The following is a 15640-nucleotide window of genomic DNA, read 5'->3' as shown; positions in this document are numbered from 1 at the left end:
CTAATCTCCTTCCCCACATCTCAGAGCAGAGGGATTGAAAGACACAGAGCTCAGACGGCTGTGGGTGAAGCAGAGGAGACAGAGCAGAATCTCACGTCCAAAGACATCCTTGAGGAGACTTCTGGGATGAGACAGGGTTGCCCAGAGCAGACTTATGGGCATCAGATCTCATCAGAATGGAGCAAAGGGGCAAAGGAGGAAACTGCCCCATACCAGTGAGTCAGTCACCAGAGACCCCGCCCCTTCCCAGCATCTCCCAGCCTCCACCCCTCTCATCCAGTGCCCTCCTCCAGCCTAGCCCTTTCTTATCTCCCTCGCATCTGCCCCTCATCCTCCTTCAGGATCCCCCAAGTTCCTGCCACCCTCATCCAGGTTCCCCCAGCGTCTACCCCTCTTCATGCCCCTAATCCTAATGAACCACGTCCCAGCCAGAAGAGTGGGCTGTTGGCTCTGCTGGGCTAAACTGTTTGACCCCTCAGCGGTGCAGAGGCTCCTGAGCTGGGGGCTACCCATCTCCTGTAGCCGATTCCTGTGGCGCCAGCCGGGCGAGTTTCCAGTCACTGCTTTCCTGCTGGGGGCAGGCACCGGGGGGCTCCTGGCCATAGGTAAATGGGGAGCAGAGATCAGGGGTGGGACCCATCTTTTGACCTTTGGCTTGACCCTGTGCCCTTAGGTCTCTTTCAGCTGCTGGTGAACCCTATGAACATCTATGAAGAAGAGAAGATGGTGATGTTGTACAGCTTGGTGGGTTAGTGCCAGCCTAAGAACAGGGACACTCAAGAGGCCCGTGGAACATAGCCCAGTCCTGGGTGCCCAGGAAGGAGTCTGGGCTTGTTTCTTCTGTACCTAAGTATCCCTCGTGGCCTCTGCCTCGTCTCGGGCTTTGAAAGGAGATCCAGAGGGGAGAGGCCCCCCGTCTATGGAAGACACAGTCCTTGCCCTCTAGGGTCTCCCAATCTGAAGGACTTCCTGTTACCTGCATGATATAGTCCAAACCCCACGACCCTTCATAATCCCCATCTCTCCTAACCTCTCTGGCATTGCTTCCTGCTCTTCCTCATAAATTCAGTTCAATTCATTCATTCATTCATTCATTCAGCACTAATTGAGCACCTGCTGAGGATTTAGCAGTGAACGAGGCTGGCAAGCACCCAGTTCTTTTGGAGTTTACGTTCTCTTTTAGAGTTTACATTCTAGTGGAGAGAGTTAGATAATAAATGAACAAAAAGTAAACAGAAGCATTTCTGATGATGACAAACAGTATGAAAAAAGTCAACCAGGATGTGATCAAAAGGGGCTGGGGAGTTACCCTAGCTTTGAGTAATCAGGGAAGGCTTCTCAGAGAAGGTGACGTTTGAATGGAGACCTTCTATCAGGAGGTACTAGGCTGCAAGAACAGAAACCCCACCTAAAAGTAGTTTAACCATACAGAAAGTTTATTATCTCATATAACAAGTTTCAAGGTAGAATGGTTTTGGAGTTTGGATAATTCAGCAGCTTGGTAAACCCACCAAGGACCCAGATTCCTTTTGTCTTTTTTCTCTGCCATCTTTGGCCTGTCGACCACTCCTCTTCAGGTCATGAAGTGGCTGCAGCAAATCCAGGCATTACATCTTCATACAACAATGTCAAAAGACCAGAACATTCCTTCCTCATGTCTCTTTTAAGAACAAGAAAAACTTTCCTGTAATCCCCCCAGCCAACTTGCCCTCACATCTCTTTGGTCAGAAACCAGCACCTGCCCTTTCCGAAACCTCTCCCAGGCAAGGGGCATGGAACTGGCACCATCACTGGTTTATTGAATGAACTAACCTCTGTGGGATACCAACAGGAAACTACTTTCTCTCTGACCTTTCAAACCTGTTCTCCCATTGATGACCTTTCACTCAAACCCTTGGCTGCCTGGTTATTTTCATTTGGAAGACCTAATCCTGCTTCAGTAATTATGACTATTTTTAGGGTTTAAAACGTCTCATCCAGCCTACATCAAAATTTCAACCTCACATCCATTCTCAGTCATCCTCCCTCCTGTTACCCCGGGTCCCCCAGCTCAGGCCTGATCCCTGGCATAGGGTCCTGCCGTGGAGAAGGGGGCACGGCCTGTTCTTTCTCTTTTTTCTCCACTTCCTTCCCCTTCTGGTTCTTCTGATGTCAGAAAAGGGAATTAGAAGAATTAGAGGAAAAGGGACAAAAGTCTGAAGTCACTGATACTGTTATAATCCCACTGCCTCTGTGTGGCAAGTGCTCACACCCTGGCTATCTCAGGGGGCCCTTTTATGGTCTCCTTGGAAGCTCTGTGTGGACCTTACGCAGCCCAGTTTCCTGCCGAAGGCAGTTCTATTTGGCTGCCCTCGAATGAAGCTCCCTAGCACCTGCAGACCACCCACAGCCTCTTACTTTTGGATCCCTCCCCCAAAGCAGGCTGCCCTCTTGGCTGGAGAACTTCACAGATAGCTTGAGGCCTGCTGCCCTCCAAAACGTCCACTTGTCCCAGAGGACATGCACACATCCTTGCCCTGCCAAGCCGGGACAGCAGGCTACCTCGCGCTGCCCTCTCCCCTGCTGTGATGAGAAGCCAGTACCGCTCCCCACACGCCCAGAGAGGCCTTGCTGAGCACTCCCGTGAACTCTCCTCCATTCTGCGCTCCAGTGGTAGCCCTGGAGTGGCCCTACCAGGTTCTGCGACTCAGCAGGAGTCTGACCCTGGGTGGAGGGGCGGGACACATGAGCCAGCATCCCCTTCCTGCAGCACCAATCTCTGAAGCGTTCTCTGTGGAGTCTCTCATCTGACATGGGGAAGGGGACACCCATCCTCTCCCTGAACTCTTCTCCCATGTCCACCTACTCCAACCCCTTCTCTCTCCTTCCAGAAAATTTAGATTTCTGCTCTTGTCTTTCTATAGACTGGTTGGGGTGGAGGAGGGAGAGACTAGTTTTGCTCTTTGATAAGCCCAGAGAGGTTATCTGTGGCTCCAGGGGGCTCTCTTTAGAATGTAGAGCAACTCTCTGTCAGCTATCATCCTCAGCTTGAGTCTTTGGCCAAAAGGCCAAGACCGTGGAACAAGCCCCTTTCAATGTCCTGTTCTACCATTATTGGCTTAGACAGATCCAGATTTACCCCCAGGGGACGGGGCAGGGACAGGCTGCTGCCCTTGAACAAAACCCAAGTTGTGTTAGCAAGGAAGAAGGGAGAACAAACTGTTGGGTGGCACCAGACAGGGTTTGCAGCAAACCTGTATGGCTAGGTGGAGCCAGCCAGGTGAGGAAAAGGAGGAGGAGTGCTCCTGGCAGGGGGTGCAGCTAGGGCAAAGATCTAGGGGGAGGAATGAGCTTGGCATGTTCCAGGAACAGCTACTATGCCTATGTGGGCAGACATGGTGGGTGAGGGGCTGAGTGCCATGAGATCATCTCAGAAGGTAGGCAGGGGCCAGATCCCGCGGGTCTGGAGACCAGGTCCAGGGAGTTTGGGTTTGATTCCAAGTGTGGTAGAAAGTCATTGGAAGGTCTGAAGCAGAGAAGGGACATGATCTGATCTATGTTTTGACAAGATCACTCTGGCTGCCTTGTGAAAACTGAAGCATAAGTTAGCAAGAGAGGAAGCAGGAGACTAGTTAGTCCCAGTGAGAGGTGATGGGGCCTCCGTGAGGGCAGTGGAGATGGAGGGAAGTGGAAGGACTTGGGATTTGCTTTGGGGATCCTTGGGCGGACACTCTATGAACACAGGAATCTTCTAGGTTCCTTGACCAGTATGCTGTTCCTTTGGCCTGGAATGTCGTTGGTGCCTCCTAACAACACTTACTCATCCTCCAGGCCCAGCTGACACATCATCTGCTTTGTCCAGCCTTTGCGGCCCCACCCCTCCCTGCAGAAATGCCCACTCCCTCTTCGGCTCCCACAGCGCTTCATAAGCACCTCCCTTGTGCCCTTCACACTTCGTGCTGTAGTCATTTGTTTACTTGTCTGTCTCTCTCCCTGGATTATGAGCTTCAAGGAGCTCACTGTCTCCTCGCAGAGACCACAGGGAGACACATGTGAAACTGCTAAAACAGACCAGGAGGTACGCGCTGGAGGGCTAAATTAGGGGCAGAGGCCGTGAGTGCTGTGGGCGTCAGAGCTCGGGGTACGGAGGTGGCGCTGACCTCTCTTCTCACTGCTCTGAGCCACTGCCTGTTTCCAGAATGTTTCTCTTGCTCTCTGCCCCCTCAGCACCTAGGGTAAGTGTGAGTCCAGCCTGGAAATGGGAAGTGTTGGCCGCCTTCCGTAACAAAAACACACACTCAGATACACACACAAAGTCAATCACGTACCATGGCTTTTCACTCTGTAGCCATCTCTCCAAGTCCCTCCAGAGACTGCTACACAGCTGACCTCTGCAAATGGCTGTTGAGTAAATGAATGAATGAGTGGCCTAGAAGGCCTATCAGAGTCTGTACAAATGGGGACAAGGGCAGTAAGGTGATGGTTCTAGAAGGCAGTTGCGGGGAGTGGGGGATCCGGGAAACCTGGTGGGTGAGGCAGCTTCCTCACTCTGGCTCCCCACCTCCTGGGCTCTCCTGACAGGCTTGGGGGCCGTGGGCTGGGGGACCTCCCCTCACATCCGCTGCGCCAGCCTCCTGCTAGTACCCAAGATGCTGGGCAAAGAGGGCAGACTCTTCGTGCTGGGATATGCCTTGGCTGCCATCTATGAGGGTGAGTGTGTGCCCCTGGGTCCCAGTTAGTGACACTGAAGCAGTGGCCCTGGGTGGGCCACCCAATGAGAGCCAGGCCCAGTGAAGGAGAAAGAGTGGGAGTCTAATCCCAGCCCCTCCAACTTGCTGTGTGTCCCTCAGAGAGTTCCTCCACATCTTTGGGCCTCCTCAGTTTACACAGGTAAAAAAAATCAGAGGTTGAATGAGACAACCTCTCATAAGCTTCTGGGCCCTATCATTGTACGGTTCTAGAAGGTGGTCACTGCACACAGAGCAGGAGGTAGGGGTGGGCTTAGGAAAGTTAATTAGCTCTAGAAGGAGATGATTCACCAGGGCATCTTCCCCCAGGACCAGTGGCCAACCTGCGGCACAACCTCAACGAGGTGATAGCATCGCTGGGCTGCACCGTGGAGCTGCAGATCAACAACACGCGAGCGGCCTGGCGCATTTCCACAGCCCCGCTGCGGGCAGTGTTCAAGGACCTGCTGGTCAGGACCCTGCACGGGCAGGGCCAAGGGGACCCTCTCCCCAGGGAGCCTCGATGATGAGCTGGGAGCTATGACTCTAGATGTATAGTTTCCCAATGGGGATACTACTGGCATTTTTTGTAGGACTATCCCCAAACATTGTAGGGTGTGCTCTGGTCCGTAGGCACTAAATGCCAGAAGAGCCCCCGCCCTCAGACATTGGGACACGCCCCACAGACAGTTCCAAACACCTGAGTAGGCCTGGGCAGCTGAACTAGAATGTCAGGAAATTGGGGGCCTTGGCCCTGAGGAGTCAGGAAGCTTTAAGGACCAGGGGATTCAGGAATTGGGTATTGGAGGACTGGAGGTTGGGGGTTTGGGAGGACTGCGGAGTCAAGGAGTTGGGGAGATGGGCGCTGAGGGGACTGGAGTCGGGGACAGTGAGATGGCATAGTCGTCTGAGAGATTCGTGATGAGGGGTGAAGTCCAAGGGCCTGGGGAACCCTTCCTTGACTAGCGAGGATCTGGGACCAGAGGCCTGAGGAGGAGCTGGGAGCCTGGGAGGTGAGCAGAGCACGGGCAACAGGGGAGAGGAGAGGGCTCCCAAGGACCGTGAACCATGGAGAATTGGAGGTGAGGGGGCATCTCAAGGCCTGGGCTCCCTATAGGCCTGAGGGAAGAGCCCAAAGCTTGGCTGATGGCGGGAGGACAGGCTCTGGGTCAGCAGAACCATCCCTGATCCACCTTCCTTCCCCTAACCCCTAACCCTAGAGCAGCAAAGATTCACTGAAAGCTGAGACCCAAAACATCTCCAACTCCTTTGAGGACCTGGACACCCAGGTAAATAGTGAGGCTGGCTACACACCTGAGGATGCTGTGGACTCAGAGGAGACAGCCCAAGGCGCAGAGACTTACCGAGCTGCAGCCTCCAGACACCACCTCTCTACACAGAAGATGTATGAGCTGAAGACCAAGCTGCGTTGCTCCTGTGAGGGGTGTCCCTGGGCTGGGCAGGGTGGGGCTGGCCCGGGGCTGGGGCTCCAAGTCAGCGTGTGCAGACCTCAGACGCCCCTTGCCCCTTCCCACAGATGTGGTGAACCGGGCTGTACTCAGCTGCCGCCGCTGGTTTGATCAAAAGCACAAACACTGCATGCAACGCATCTGGGTCCCACTCCTCAACCACCTGCTCTGCCTGCCCATGAAGTTCAAGTTCTTCTGTAGCATTGCTAAGGGTCAGCACAGTGGCTGGAGGGTGGAGAGCACCAGGGCCAGGGAGATGAGTCCTTGGGGGCCACTGGGTAGGTGCGGGGTAGGAAAGCAATCAGGCAGGGAGGGGTTAGGCTCTGAGGACGTGGCACCCTCAGAACCCAGCCCCACCACTGACTGGCTTTGTGATCTAGAGTAAGTTTACAGCAAGGTTCTGAGCTCCGGTCTCTTCTCAAAGATGGGCATAGCAATAGTACTTATCCCGTTAGAGTTTTTGATGATTTAAGGGGATAAGACATGCAAAGCAGGTAACAGAGCTGGCACACAGGGAATTGCTCTATAACTGTTGGCTGTCATTGTTAATATTTGGTATTGCTATAGACAGGTGAAAAAACGAAGAAAATCAGGCCTTGTTCCTGGGAAAAAGAAGTCAAGGAGAGTAGAGAGAGGAAAGACTCAGTGTGGTAGAAAGTCATGGGCAGAGAGACAAAAAAGCAGGGTGGAGAGGATCACAGGAAGGAAGGCCTGGAAGCGGGGCATGGGGAGGCCCCTGACCTGGCCCCACTGCCCAGCAGTGATGGAGGTCTGGTGCCGCAGTCGCATCCCAGTGGAAGGCAACTTTGGGCAGACCTACGAATCTCTCAACAAGTCTATTCACGGGCTAAGTGGGGAATTTTCAGCCACTATTGACCTCAAGGTAGGAGGCAGGGACATGTGGGGTAGGGGGAGACAGGGAGCGAGAGGAGGGCACAGGGAATAGGGCCTGAGGAAGGGCAAGTGAGAGGGCACGGGAGAGAGGTGACTGGGTGTGAGGGAGGAGGACCAGGAGGGGAATGGCGTCGGTGTTGGGTGACAGGGAGGGGAACAGTGTCAAGCCTGTGGTATGCATCCACCTGACCGTGGGATGGAATGGTCAGCCAGGTGTGAGAGGGTGTCAGCTCTACAGGTGTAGGGGAGAAAGACTGTGCCAAGGAGGGTGGCGAGCAGAAGGAAGCAGCATCTCCTGAAGGTCCTGGGAAAAGCAGGGGGACGTGAGTGGAACACCAGGGGAGAGATGCCGCAGAGAGCCTGGGTCTGGGCCTATGAGGCTGCAGCGGGCTGAGCCCACACCTGTGCCCTCCACCAGCAAGAGAAGCAGGCTGGGATTCTGGGCCTCAACACGAGCTGGGAGCACGTGAGCACCGAGGTGCGGGACTACGTGAGACGCCAGGAGGCCCAGCTGGAGTGGGCCCTGGGGCTGCTGCACGTGCTGCTCTCCTGCACCTTCCTGCTCATCCTCCGCGCGTGAGCCACAAACCCTAACCCCAGAAGCCCCTTCCTTCCCCCATTCTGGACTGGAGCGCTGCCCTGAGGGAGCCTGTAAGAACAGAGCTGTGGAGCCCACCTCCAGCTCTGAACGTGAATGTTCTTGTGCCTTTAACTTGGCCTTTGTATAAAGTTGGGTTCGTTGTTTACACAAAGTTAAAGGAAATGTGGACATTTTATCAGAAGAAACGTTACCCATGTTCCCACCACCTTAAAAGGGTGACCGTCTTCATTTATCTACCTCCTTCCAGCCTTTATCCCAATGCTGACTTTTTTTTCACTTTTAGCTTTGACTTTTGATTTTTTTCTTGCCCTTCATATTCCCCTTGGCGCTGACTTTGTGCCATTTTTATCGTCCAAGTCTGCTTTCATTTTCTCCCGCCTGCTGCGTTGGCAGCTACTTTCCCTCCATTTGGACCAAAGTCCTCAACCCCACCCAGCCCAGCGTCCAGCTGGGCTTCCCTGGGCCTCGCTGTTCCCCTGCCGACCTCTGGACCCTCTATTTCCTGGCTCCGCCTCCACATGCCTGAGGTGGGCAGGGGCCGGGCAAGGGCAGCCACAGGGGCTCTTGCTCTGTTTGGCCCTGTTTGTGGCCCCTAGAGTGCCTGTGAGTGAGTGGTTATGTATGCGCCTAGGGCCCTGTGGGAAGACAATGAGCTATACCCCCTGCCCTCAAGAAGCTCATGGTCTAGAGGAGGCAAGAGAGGCATCCACCAAACAGAGATGGAGCAAGGGCTGTACTATGGACTGGCTCTCCGGACAGGTGTGGGAGCTGAGGAGGTGCCCCTACAAGAGCCATAACTGAGCTTCAAAGGCTGCCGATGGGGAGCCATGGTCAAGGAGAGGTAGGGTGTCCTGGTGGGCAAGGATCCTGACATCTGTGAGAGGTGGAGGGCAGAGGCCAGAGTCAAGGACCGGGCTGAAGAGGGCATGGCCAGAACAGTGTGGAAAGCCCTGCAGGAGGGCACTGAACTGGGGGCAGTTGCAGGATGGACTGGGCAGGCTGGAGGCAGGGAGGCCAAGGTGGAGCAGAGGTTAGGGAGCCTGGCTGGAGTGGGGCCTGGCAGGAAGTTGGCCTGAGAGGGAGGGAGGGAGGGAGGGGAAGGTACAGCAGGTCTCAGAGCCAGCTGGGGGAGGGAAGGAAGGAGGCAAAGAGTCAAAAGCCACTTCCAGGCTTTCAGCCTGGGCGAGGTCACTCGCTGAACGGGCAGAGCTGGCCAGGGCAGGGTCCAGGCTCCAGAGGCCCACGCACAGCAGCAGTAGGTCTCTCCACAAGGGGGCGCTCACAGTCTTTCTTTGCATTCATAGTTATTTCTCTCTTACAGGCAAAGATGTGGATTTTCACGGGGTCCCAGAACCAATAGCATTGGAACTCACGTTTCACAGTTTACAGAGCTTATTTCACATAATTTTACAGTTTTAAACACATTTCCAACAATTAGCCTTTTTTCCTCAGGAAACTGAAGTATTACACGGGACTTTGGAAGATACACACAGGAGAGCTACATATGCGCACACACGCATGCACACAGAAAATATGGCTGTACTCAAGGGCGTGTTAGAGAAGGGATATGGTGGTGTGGAATGAGTTTGGCTTTAGCTGACCCCCAGGAGATGTTTTGCAGGCTCAGCCAAGAGGCAGGGTCTTGAGAGGTGAATGTACAAGTCATAAGGGATCAGGTGATTCCTGCAGCCTTGAGGGGTTTCCTGTCTCTGTGCCTTTGCTCCTGCTGTTTCCTCTGCTTGATATTCATCCTGCAAGATCCACGCCTGGGGAACCTTCCCCTACCTCCCATGCACACACATGCACTCCCACCTCCCTCCTTCCCTCCCTCCCCTCCTCCCCTCTGTTGTCTCCTCAGCTGTGTATGTTCATGTCTTTCATTGACTGTGGGCTGCCAGAGGGCAGGGCAGAGTCTTCTCTAGAACCCAGGTGGTGCTCAGTGCATGTTGGTTGGTTGGTTGAATGACTGTGTGTCAAGGAAGCCCGTGGTTGGGGTGGGTGAAGAGAACCTGGAGGAGATGGAGACATCCTCGTCCATAGGTCCTTCTCCTACGTGGACTGCTATAATGGAGACATTCGCTTTGACAACATCTACATCAGCACCTACTTCTGTCAGATCGATGAACGCAGGAAGAAGCTGGTGAGTGCCCTGCTGTGTGCTCTGTGCAGCTTCATGCTCCAGGAGGGCACAGGGGAAAGGGGAGAGGGCCCCTAGTGTTCTTCACTGTGTGGATGTTTTTTCCAGGGCAAACGGACTCTGCTGCCATTCCGCAAAGCGGAGGAGAAAACTCTCATCTTCCCTTTCAAGCCTGCTATCCAGGCCTCAGAAATGAGAAACGTGGTGAGGACGGAGTTGGGGGCAGGCCTCTGGAGGCAACTATAGGCATGGATCTGAGGGGTGGAAGGCAAAGGCATCCGAGGGCTCCATGCCAGGGCAGGGGCGCCGCCCAGCTCTACTCCTCTTGCTCCTTGGGCAGATCAGGGAGCTCGTGGAGACACTGCCCGTTCTGCTGCTGCTGGTGGTGCTGTGTGGCCTGGACTGGGCTCTCTACTCCATCTTCGACACCATCCGCCACCACTCCTTCCTGGAGTACTCCTTCCGCAGTGCGCCTGCACCCCTCTCCAGGCCCCAGGCCCAAGAGACACCCCCTGGAGAACTCCCACCCCTGTGCAGCCACCCCACCCCAATTCTTCCAATTTTGTCCCTTCCTTCTGCATCTCAGTCCCTCCTGGGTCAAATCTCAGCCCTGTGACCTGACAGCTGTCATGGGGCCTCAGCGTCCAGCCTCCCTTCATATCTACGACAGGGAGGGTTAGGATTCAGTGAAGGGATGGAAAGGCCTGTGCAGCTGAGTATTTCTATGCCTTGATCTCTCCCCCACATCCTGTCCCCATCCTGCCCCATCCTCCTAACTCCAACTCTTTCCTGACACCCCCTCTCCCCTCTTACGGCTCCTATCCTGGCCTCAGGCAGTCATAAATTAGAGGTGAAAGTCGGGGGGGACTCCATGCTTGCCCGGCTTCTTCGGAAAACCATCGGGGCCCTGAACACCTCCTCAGAGACAGTGGTGGAATCAAACAACCTGCGTGAGTGATGCTACCCGTTTCGCTCAGAGGAACCGAGGGCTGGGGGGCAAAGAGTTGGGGGACGGGGCCTTGGGTGTGGTGAGATGGGGGTCAGCATGCTTGGGGTGGGGAAATCAGAGCAGGAAACATCAGGTCACACTTGAAGAATTGGAGGGAGACAGGCTGGGGTCAGAGGGGGCTGGAGGCTAGGGGCTGAGGCCTTGGGGCCCAGGGGTCTCAGCCTTCTGGAGCAATGCTGTCTAATAGAACTTTCTGCCACAATGGAAATTTTCTACATCTGTGCTGTGTTGAACAAATAGCCTCATGGGCCTCATGGCTGCGGCATTGACAACACAGCCCTGGAGGGTGAGGGGCAGCCAGGAGGAGAGAGGGAATCCGAGACCTCACCTGCAGTCCCACTGGGATGGGGAATTCGACCCAGGGCTGCCCTGCCCTTGGCTGGCCCTGGCCAGACCCCTGACAGGCCTGCCCCCTCCCCCAGCCTGCCTGCCCCAGCCTGTGAGCCTGGATGCCAGGGCCTACTTGAGGGTTGCACTACCCATCGGCCTGCTAGTGTGTCTCTGCCTGCTCCAGGCTTTCGGCTACCGGCTCCGGAGGGTCATCGCAGCCTTCTACTTCCCCAAGGTGCGCCCCTCCCTGACCTCCCACCCCTACACATGTGCACACACACCAGCCAGCTCCCCAGCAACCCCATCCTTGGGGGATCCTTCCTGCTCAGCACTGTCACTATCACTGACCCGTCTCCCTGGCCCAGCGAGAGAAGAAGCGGATCCTGTTCCTCTACAATGATCTCCTGAGGAAGAGAGCAGCCTTCACCCAGCTGAGGAGGGCTGCCATCCTGCGGCGGGCACGACAGCAGAGGACTCCAGTAAGTCCAGGCCTCGGCTCCTGCGGCTCTTGGCTGGGTCTGAGAACTGTGGGGGAGGGGCATCTCTCTACAGTGGTGGTGCCCCCAGCACCCACCAAGGTCCCAGGCCTACTGGAGCTCAGTGAGTTCTGACATGATGCAGGCCAAGGGCCCTGGTCATCCAGGTCCTGGAGGTCAGCGCTGTGTCCGTCTCTGTACCCCAGGATTCGGCCCAGTCTGAGATACCCAGTGGACCATCTGGAAGCAGGCAGAAAAGGGGAATCAGATTTGATCCAGTCTGGTCAAAGGAAAGCAAGAGGGGTTCATCAGAAACGAGGGACCCACGGCAAAGTCACAGATTCTACTGAGAGGGCTGCAGACAGAAGCTCAGTGCAGTTCAGGTGGGGGGAGGCAGGTGGGCTGGGGGTAAGGGAGGCCTCCTGAGGGGGTATGTGGTATATGGAAAGAGCACGGAGTCAGAAGAACTAGGTTCTAATCCACACCCTCATTAAGCTGTGTGACCTCGGCCACGGTCCTCACTAGACCTCAGTTTTTCCCTCTGAATAACAGGGAGGTTGCATGGGTCTGTAAGGCCTGCTCATTAGAGATCAGTAATAGAATGGTGGTCAGGCAGGGGGCTCTGATGCCGAGGGCCAGGGTTTGAATTCTGGCCCCTCCCCTTATTACTACGACAACTGTGTGACCTTGAGTGCTTACTTAAATGCCGCACCTTGGCTTTCCCCTTCTATAAAATAGAGTTAACTATTCCATCTGGTTGTTGTAAGGATTATATGTTTCACTCTCTTGCTGCAGGCACATAGCCACCTCTAGACACGTGTTAGTTGTCGTTGTGTGACCCTAGGCAAGTGATCGCCTCTCCAAGCATCAATTTTCTCACCTGAAAAAGAGATGGTGATATAACAATATCTGCCTTATATGCTTATTGTTTGAATTGAGTTAATTTACTTACAGTTTCTTAGTACAGGGCTCAACATTATAAAAAAAACAATGAGTGGCAGCCATTCTTATTTAATCAGCCCTAACAAAGCTCATAAAAGTGAGAGACTGTGTTTGCTTAACTTTTTCCTCCAGTGCCTAGATTCCCCCATGACACACAATAGGGGCTGAATGATGGAAAAATGAACATACTGTGATTCCATGACCCAGTCCTGAAGTAAACAGGATTTTGATGGGCAGATAGAAATGTGAAAGGCATTCATTCCAAGGTGAGGGAACAGAACGTGCAAAGATTCAGAGTCTAAAGGGAATGTCAGTGCCATGACTAGTCTAAGGTGAAACTCACACAGAAGATGCAAAGTTCCAGAAGGGGTAAGCTGGAGGTGAGGCTAGAAAGGGACTAGATTGAAGGCCTAGCTCAGGAGTTCTACCTTTGTCTAGTAGGCAGTGGGGCCCCTGGAGTTTCCCGAGCAAAGAGTGACCTGATAATGTGGCCTGTGGAGAATTCCTGGTAATGGTTTGGAGAGGGGGGAGTATGCATAATGAACCAGGCTTATGATTTGGAACCAGGGTACCTGGGTCCATCCAGGTTTGATTGCTTACTGTGTGCCTTTGGGAAAGTCACTTAACCTTTATGAGATTCACCTTTCTCATCTGTTAAGTGGGGAACACAATGGTGACAGTCTTATCTACCCTACTCATTTCTCAGCCCCACCGTTAGAATCAAATAAGATTTATGGGGGGGCCAGCTCCTTTGCAAGTGGTTAAGTTGACGCCTGCTCCACTTTGGTGGCTGGGGTTCACTGGTTCATCTCCTGGGCGCGGACATACACACCGCTGGTCAAGCCATGCTGTGGCGGGACTCCACATAGAAAAACTAGAATGACCTACAGCCAGGATATACAACCTTGCACTGGGGCTTTGGGGAGAGAAAAAAAAAAAAGAAAGAAAAAGAAGAAGATTGGCAACAGATATTAGCTCAGGGCCAATCTTCCTCACCAAAAGAGCTTTTAAAAAAAAAGAGGGGCCGGCCCATGGCCGAGGGGTTAAGTTCGGGCACTCCGCTGCTGCGGCCCAGGGTTTCGCTGGTTCAGATCCTGGGCGCCGACAGGGCACCACTCATCAGGCCACTTGAGGCGGGTCCCACGTGCCACAACTAGAAGGACCCACAACTAAAACATACAACGATGTACTGGGGGGATTTGGAGAGAAAAAGCAGAAAGAAAAAAAATAGATTGGCAACAGTTGTTAGCTCAGGTGCCAATCTTTAAAAAAAAAAAAAAGTTACGGGAAAGTGCAAGTGATGGTTATTGCTGTTGCTGGCTGAGAGAGTCCAGGCTGCATCCTCCCCCTCTCCATCACGGAGTGGGGAGGAAGGCTCTCCAGGACCTACTTCCATAGCACCCTTGCCCTCCAAGGGTCTTCTTTCCCCAATCCCGCTTCCTCCAACATGTGGGCATTGTCAGGTCTTTAGACTTCAAACAAGAAGCGCTGTCCAGTTCCCCTGGTACCCCTTCTTTCCAGCCTCACTCCCCAACTGGCTCTAAACTCTCCTCGCCTCCCAACAGCGCCACCGCCTGGTGGATATCCTGCACCGCCGCTGCCCCTTCTTGCGCCGCTGGCTTCGCCGGCGCTGCGTGGTGTGCCAGGCACCCGAAAGGCCGGAGTCCTACGTGTGCCCGACGCCGGACTGCGAGGCCGTGTACTGCCGGTCGTGCTGGGATGACATGCGGCAGCGGTGCCCAGTCTGCACACCCCGCGAGGAGCTCTCTTCCTCCGCCTACAGCGACAGCAACGATGACGCTACCTACGCGGAGTGAAGAGGCGTCCTGCTCGTTCTCCCACCCGGCTCCTTCCTGTTTAATAAAATGCCTTGTACACTCCTGCTGCCCGCGCTTCGCAGGGGTCTGGTACGGGATGGTGAGCCCGGCGCTGCCTGGCCCGCCTGATCCCCGCAGATCCGGGGCGCGGATGTGAGGCGGGCGGGCAACGAAGCAGCTAGGAAGGGGTCGGGAGCCGGAGCCAGGGAGAGGAGCTACGCCCAAGCCGGTCGGACCGGACATCGGCTGCCAACCTGCACAGTAGCAGGAAAGCGGCGTAGGAGAGCAGCGTACGGCTAATCGCAGTCGGGGGCTGGGTCCTCACCACTTTAGGACCCGGCGCGCGACGGGGGCGGGGCCTTCCCGGGGGCGGAGTCGAGGCGGAGGCGGAGCCTGGCTCGGGACCAGGTGGGAGAGGGCGGGGCGGGGAGGAGCCTGGTGGCTGCGCAGGGCGGCGGGGTGCGCGAAGCAGACCCGGCGGCCGCGGCTCTTCGGCGCTCGGCCCAGCACCTGCTGCCCTCGCCCGGCCCCGGGCGCCGCTGCCATGCGGCTGGCGCTGCTCTGGGCCCTGGGACTCCTGGGCGCGGGCAGCCCTCTGCCCTCCCGGCCGCTCCCAGATACAGGTGAGTACCCGGCCGGGAGTGGGCAGGGGGGAGGACTGGGAGGAGGCGCAGGGAAGTCGGGAGGCAGCGGGATACTGGCGTCGGCCGGAGACCCTGGGAGACCCCGACCAGAGCGCAGCCCGCCCTGGTCTGTTGTCACGGGCCGAGGGCTCGGCGACTGGGCAATGGAGTTGAGAGGGAAGGTCGGGGGATGCCGGCGCCCCCTGCCCGGTCATCTTCTGCATGGTCCCCGCGGACACTTCCAGGCTTCGGTACCAGGCACCGAGCGGCCTGGTCCAGCGCTCCCTCAGGATCGCGGGAGAGGGTAGCTGCTCCCCAGGACTGACGCCTTCGCTCCTCTGGGGCCTAGCTGACCGTTCCACCCGGTGCCAGGGCCCCAAGTGGACATGCTCGCAGGGTTTGGCGAAGAGAATTCTTCTGGCCCCTCAGGCCTGAGCGGCTAGGCACCCCTCATCGTGGTGCGGATGCCACCAGAAACCTGGCTGAGCGGGAGGGGGCCCGGGAGGATCCGGGAGAGGGGAGAATTGGCCAGGAAAAAGCTTGGGACACCAACTCCTCCTTGGAACTTTCACTTCCCGCTGCTGTCTTGGGCCGGGGGCCGAGAAGGCAGGCGGGGGTGGAGTGTCCGGAGGAGAA

At 55.6% G+C, this 15640-nt stretch overlaps 2 protein-coding genes across 14 annotated transcripts in view; both read left to right on the top strand.

Moving 5' to 3' along the window:
• Window positions 1–130: 130 nt before the first annotated feature.
• On the top strand, window positions 131–14436 carry DCST1 (DC-STAMP domain containing 1). Its single transcript, XM_046681396.1, has 16 exons — window positions 131–215; window positions 480–605; window positions 674–748; window positions 4561–4689; window positions 5037–5176; window positions 5927–6143; window positions 6244–6387; window positions 6937–7058; window positions 7488–7645; window positions 9711–9810; window positions 9916–10011; window positions 10148–10274; window positions 10641–10757; window positions 11239–11381; window positions 11512–11625; window positions 14130–14436. Exons 1-16 carry the CDS (start codon window positions 155–157, stop codon window positions 14379–14381), a joined length of 2121 nt encoding a protein of 706 aa, XP_046537352.1. The 5' UTR covers window positions 131–154; the 3' UTR covers window positions 14382–14436.
• Window positions 14437–14802: 366 nt separating this feature from the next.
• Window positions 14803–15640, top strand: part of ADAM15 (ADAM metallopeptidase domain 15) — a 15225-nt gene continuing 14387 nt past the window's right edge. For 9 of the 13 annotated variants that reach the window (XR_006891483.1, XM_046681387.1, XM_046681388.1 and 6 more), the window contains exon 1: window positions 14805–15004. Coding sequence is in view for 12 of the 13 variants with exons in the window: in XM_046681387.1 (XP_046537343.1) it covers window positions 14926–15004 (79 nt within the window). In the remaining variant the exon portion in view is untranslated. Of the gene's footprint in view, window positions 15005–15640 lie in introns of all 13 variants that reach the window. The other 4 variants (XM_046681381.1, XM_046681380.1, XM_046681386.1 and 1 more) reach the window with 2 other exon arrangements.

The sequence above is a fragment of the Equus quagga genome, chromosome 13 (assembly GCF_021613505.1).
Source record: "Equus quagga isolate Etosha38 chromosome 13, UCLA_HA_Equagga_1.0, whole genome shotgun sequence".
NCBI lineage: Eukaryota > Metazoa > Chordata > Mammalia > Perissodactyla > Equidae > Equus > Equus quagga.
This window is presented reverse-complemented; position numbering and strand designations above follow the sequence as displayed.

Bases quoted from the DNA above. Each gene is read 5' to 3' on its own strand.
- DCST1 (XM_046681396.1), top strand. From the start codon at position 155: ATGGGCATCAGATCTCATCAGAATGGAGCAAAGGGGCAAAGGAGGAAA. The intron at 4,690-5,036 runs GTGAGTGTGTGC...ATCTTCCCCCAG, and splicing joins CTTGGCTGCCATCTATGAGG to GACCAGTGGCCAACCTGCGG. The intron at 10,012-10,147 runs GTGAGGACGGAG...CTCCTTGGGCAG, and splicing joins CCTCAGAAATGAGAAACGTG to ATCAGGGAGCTCGTGGAGAC.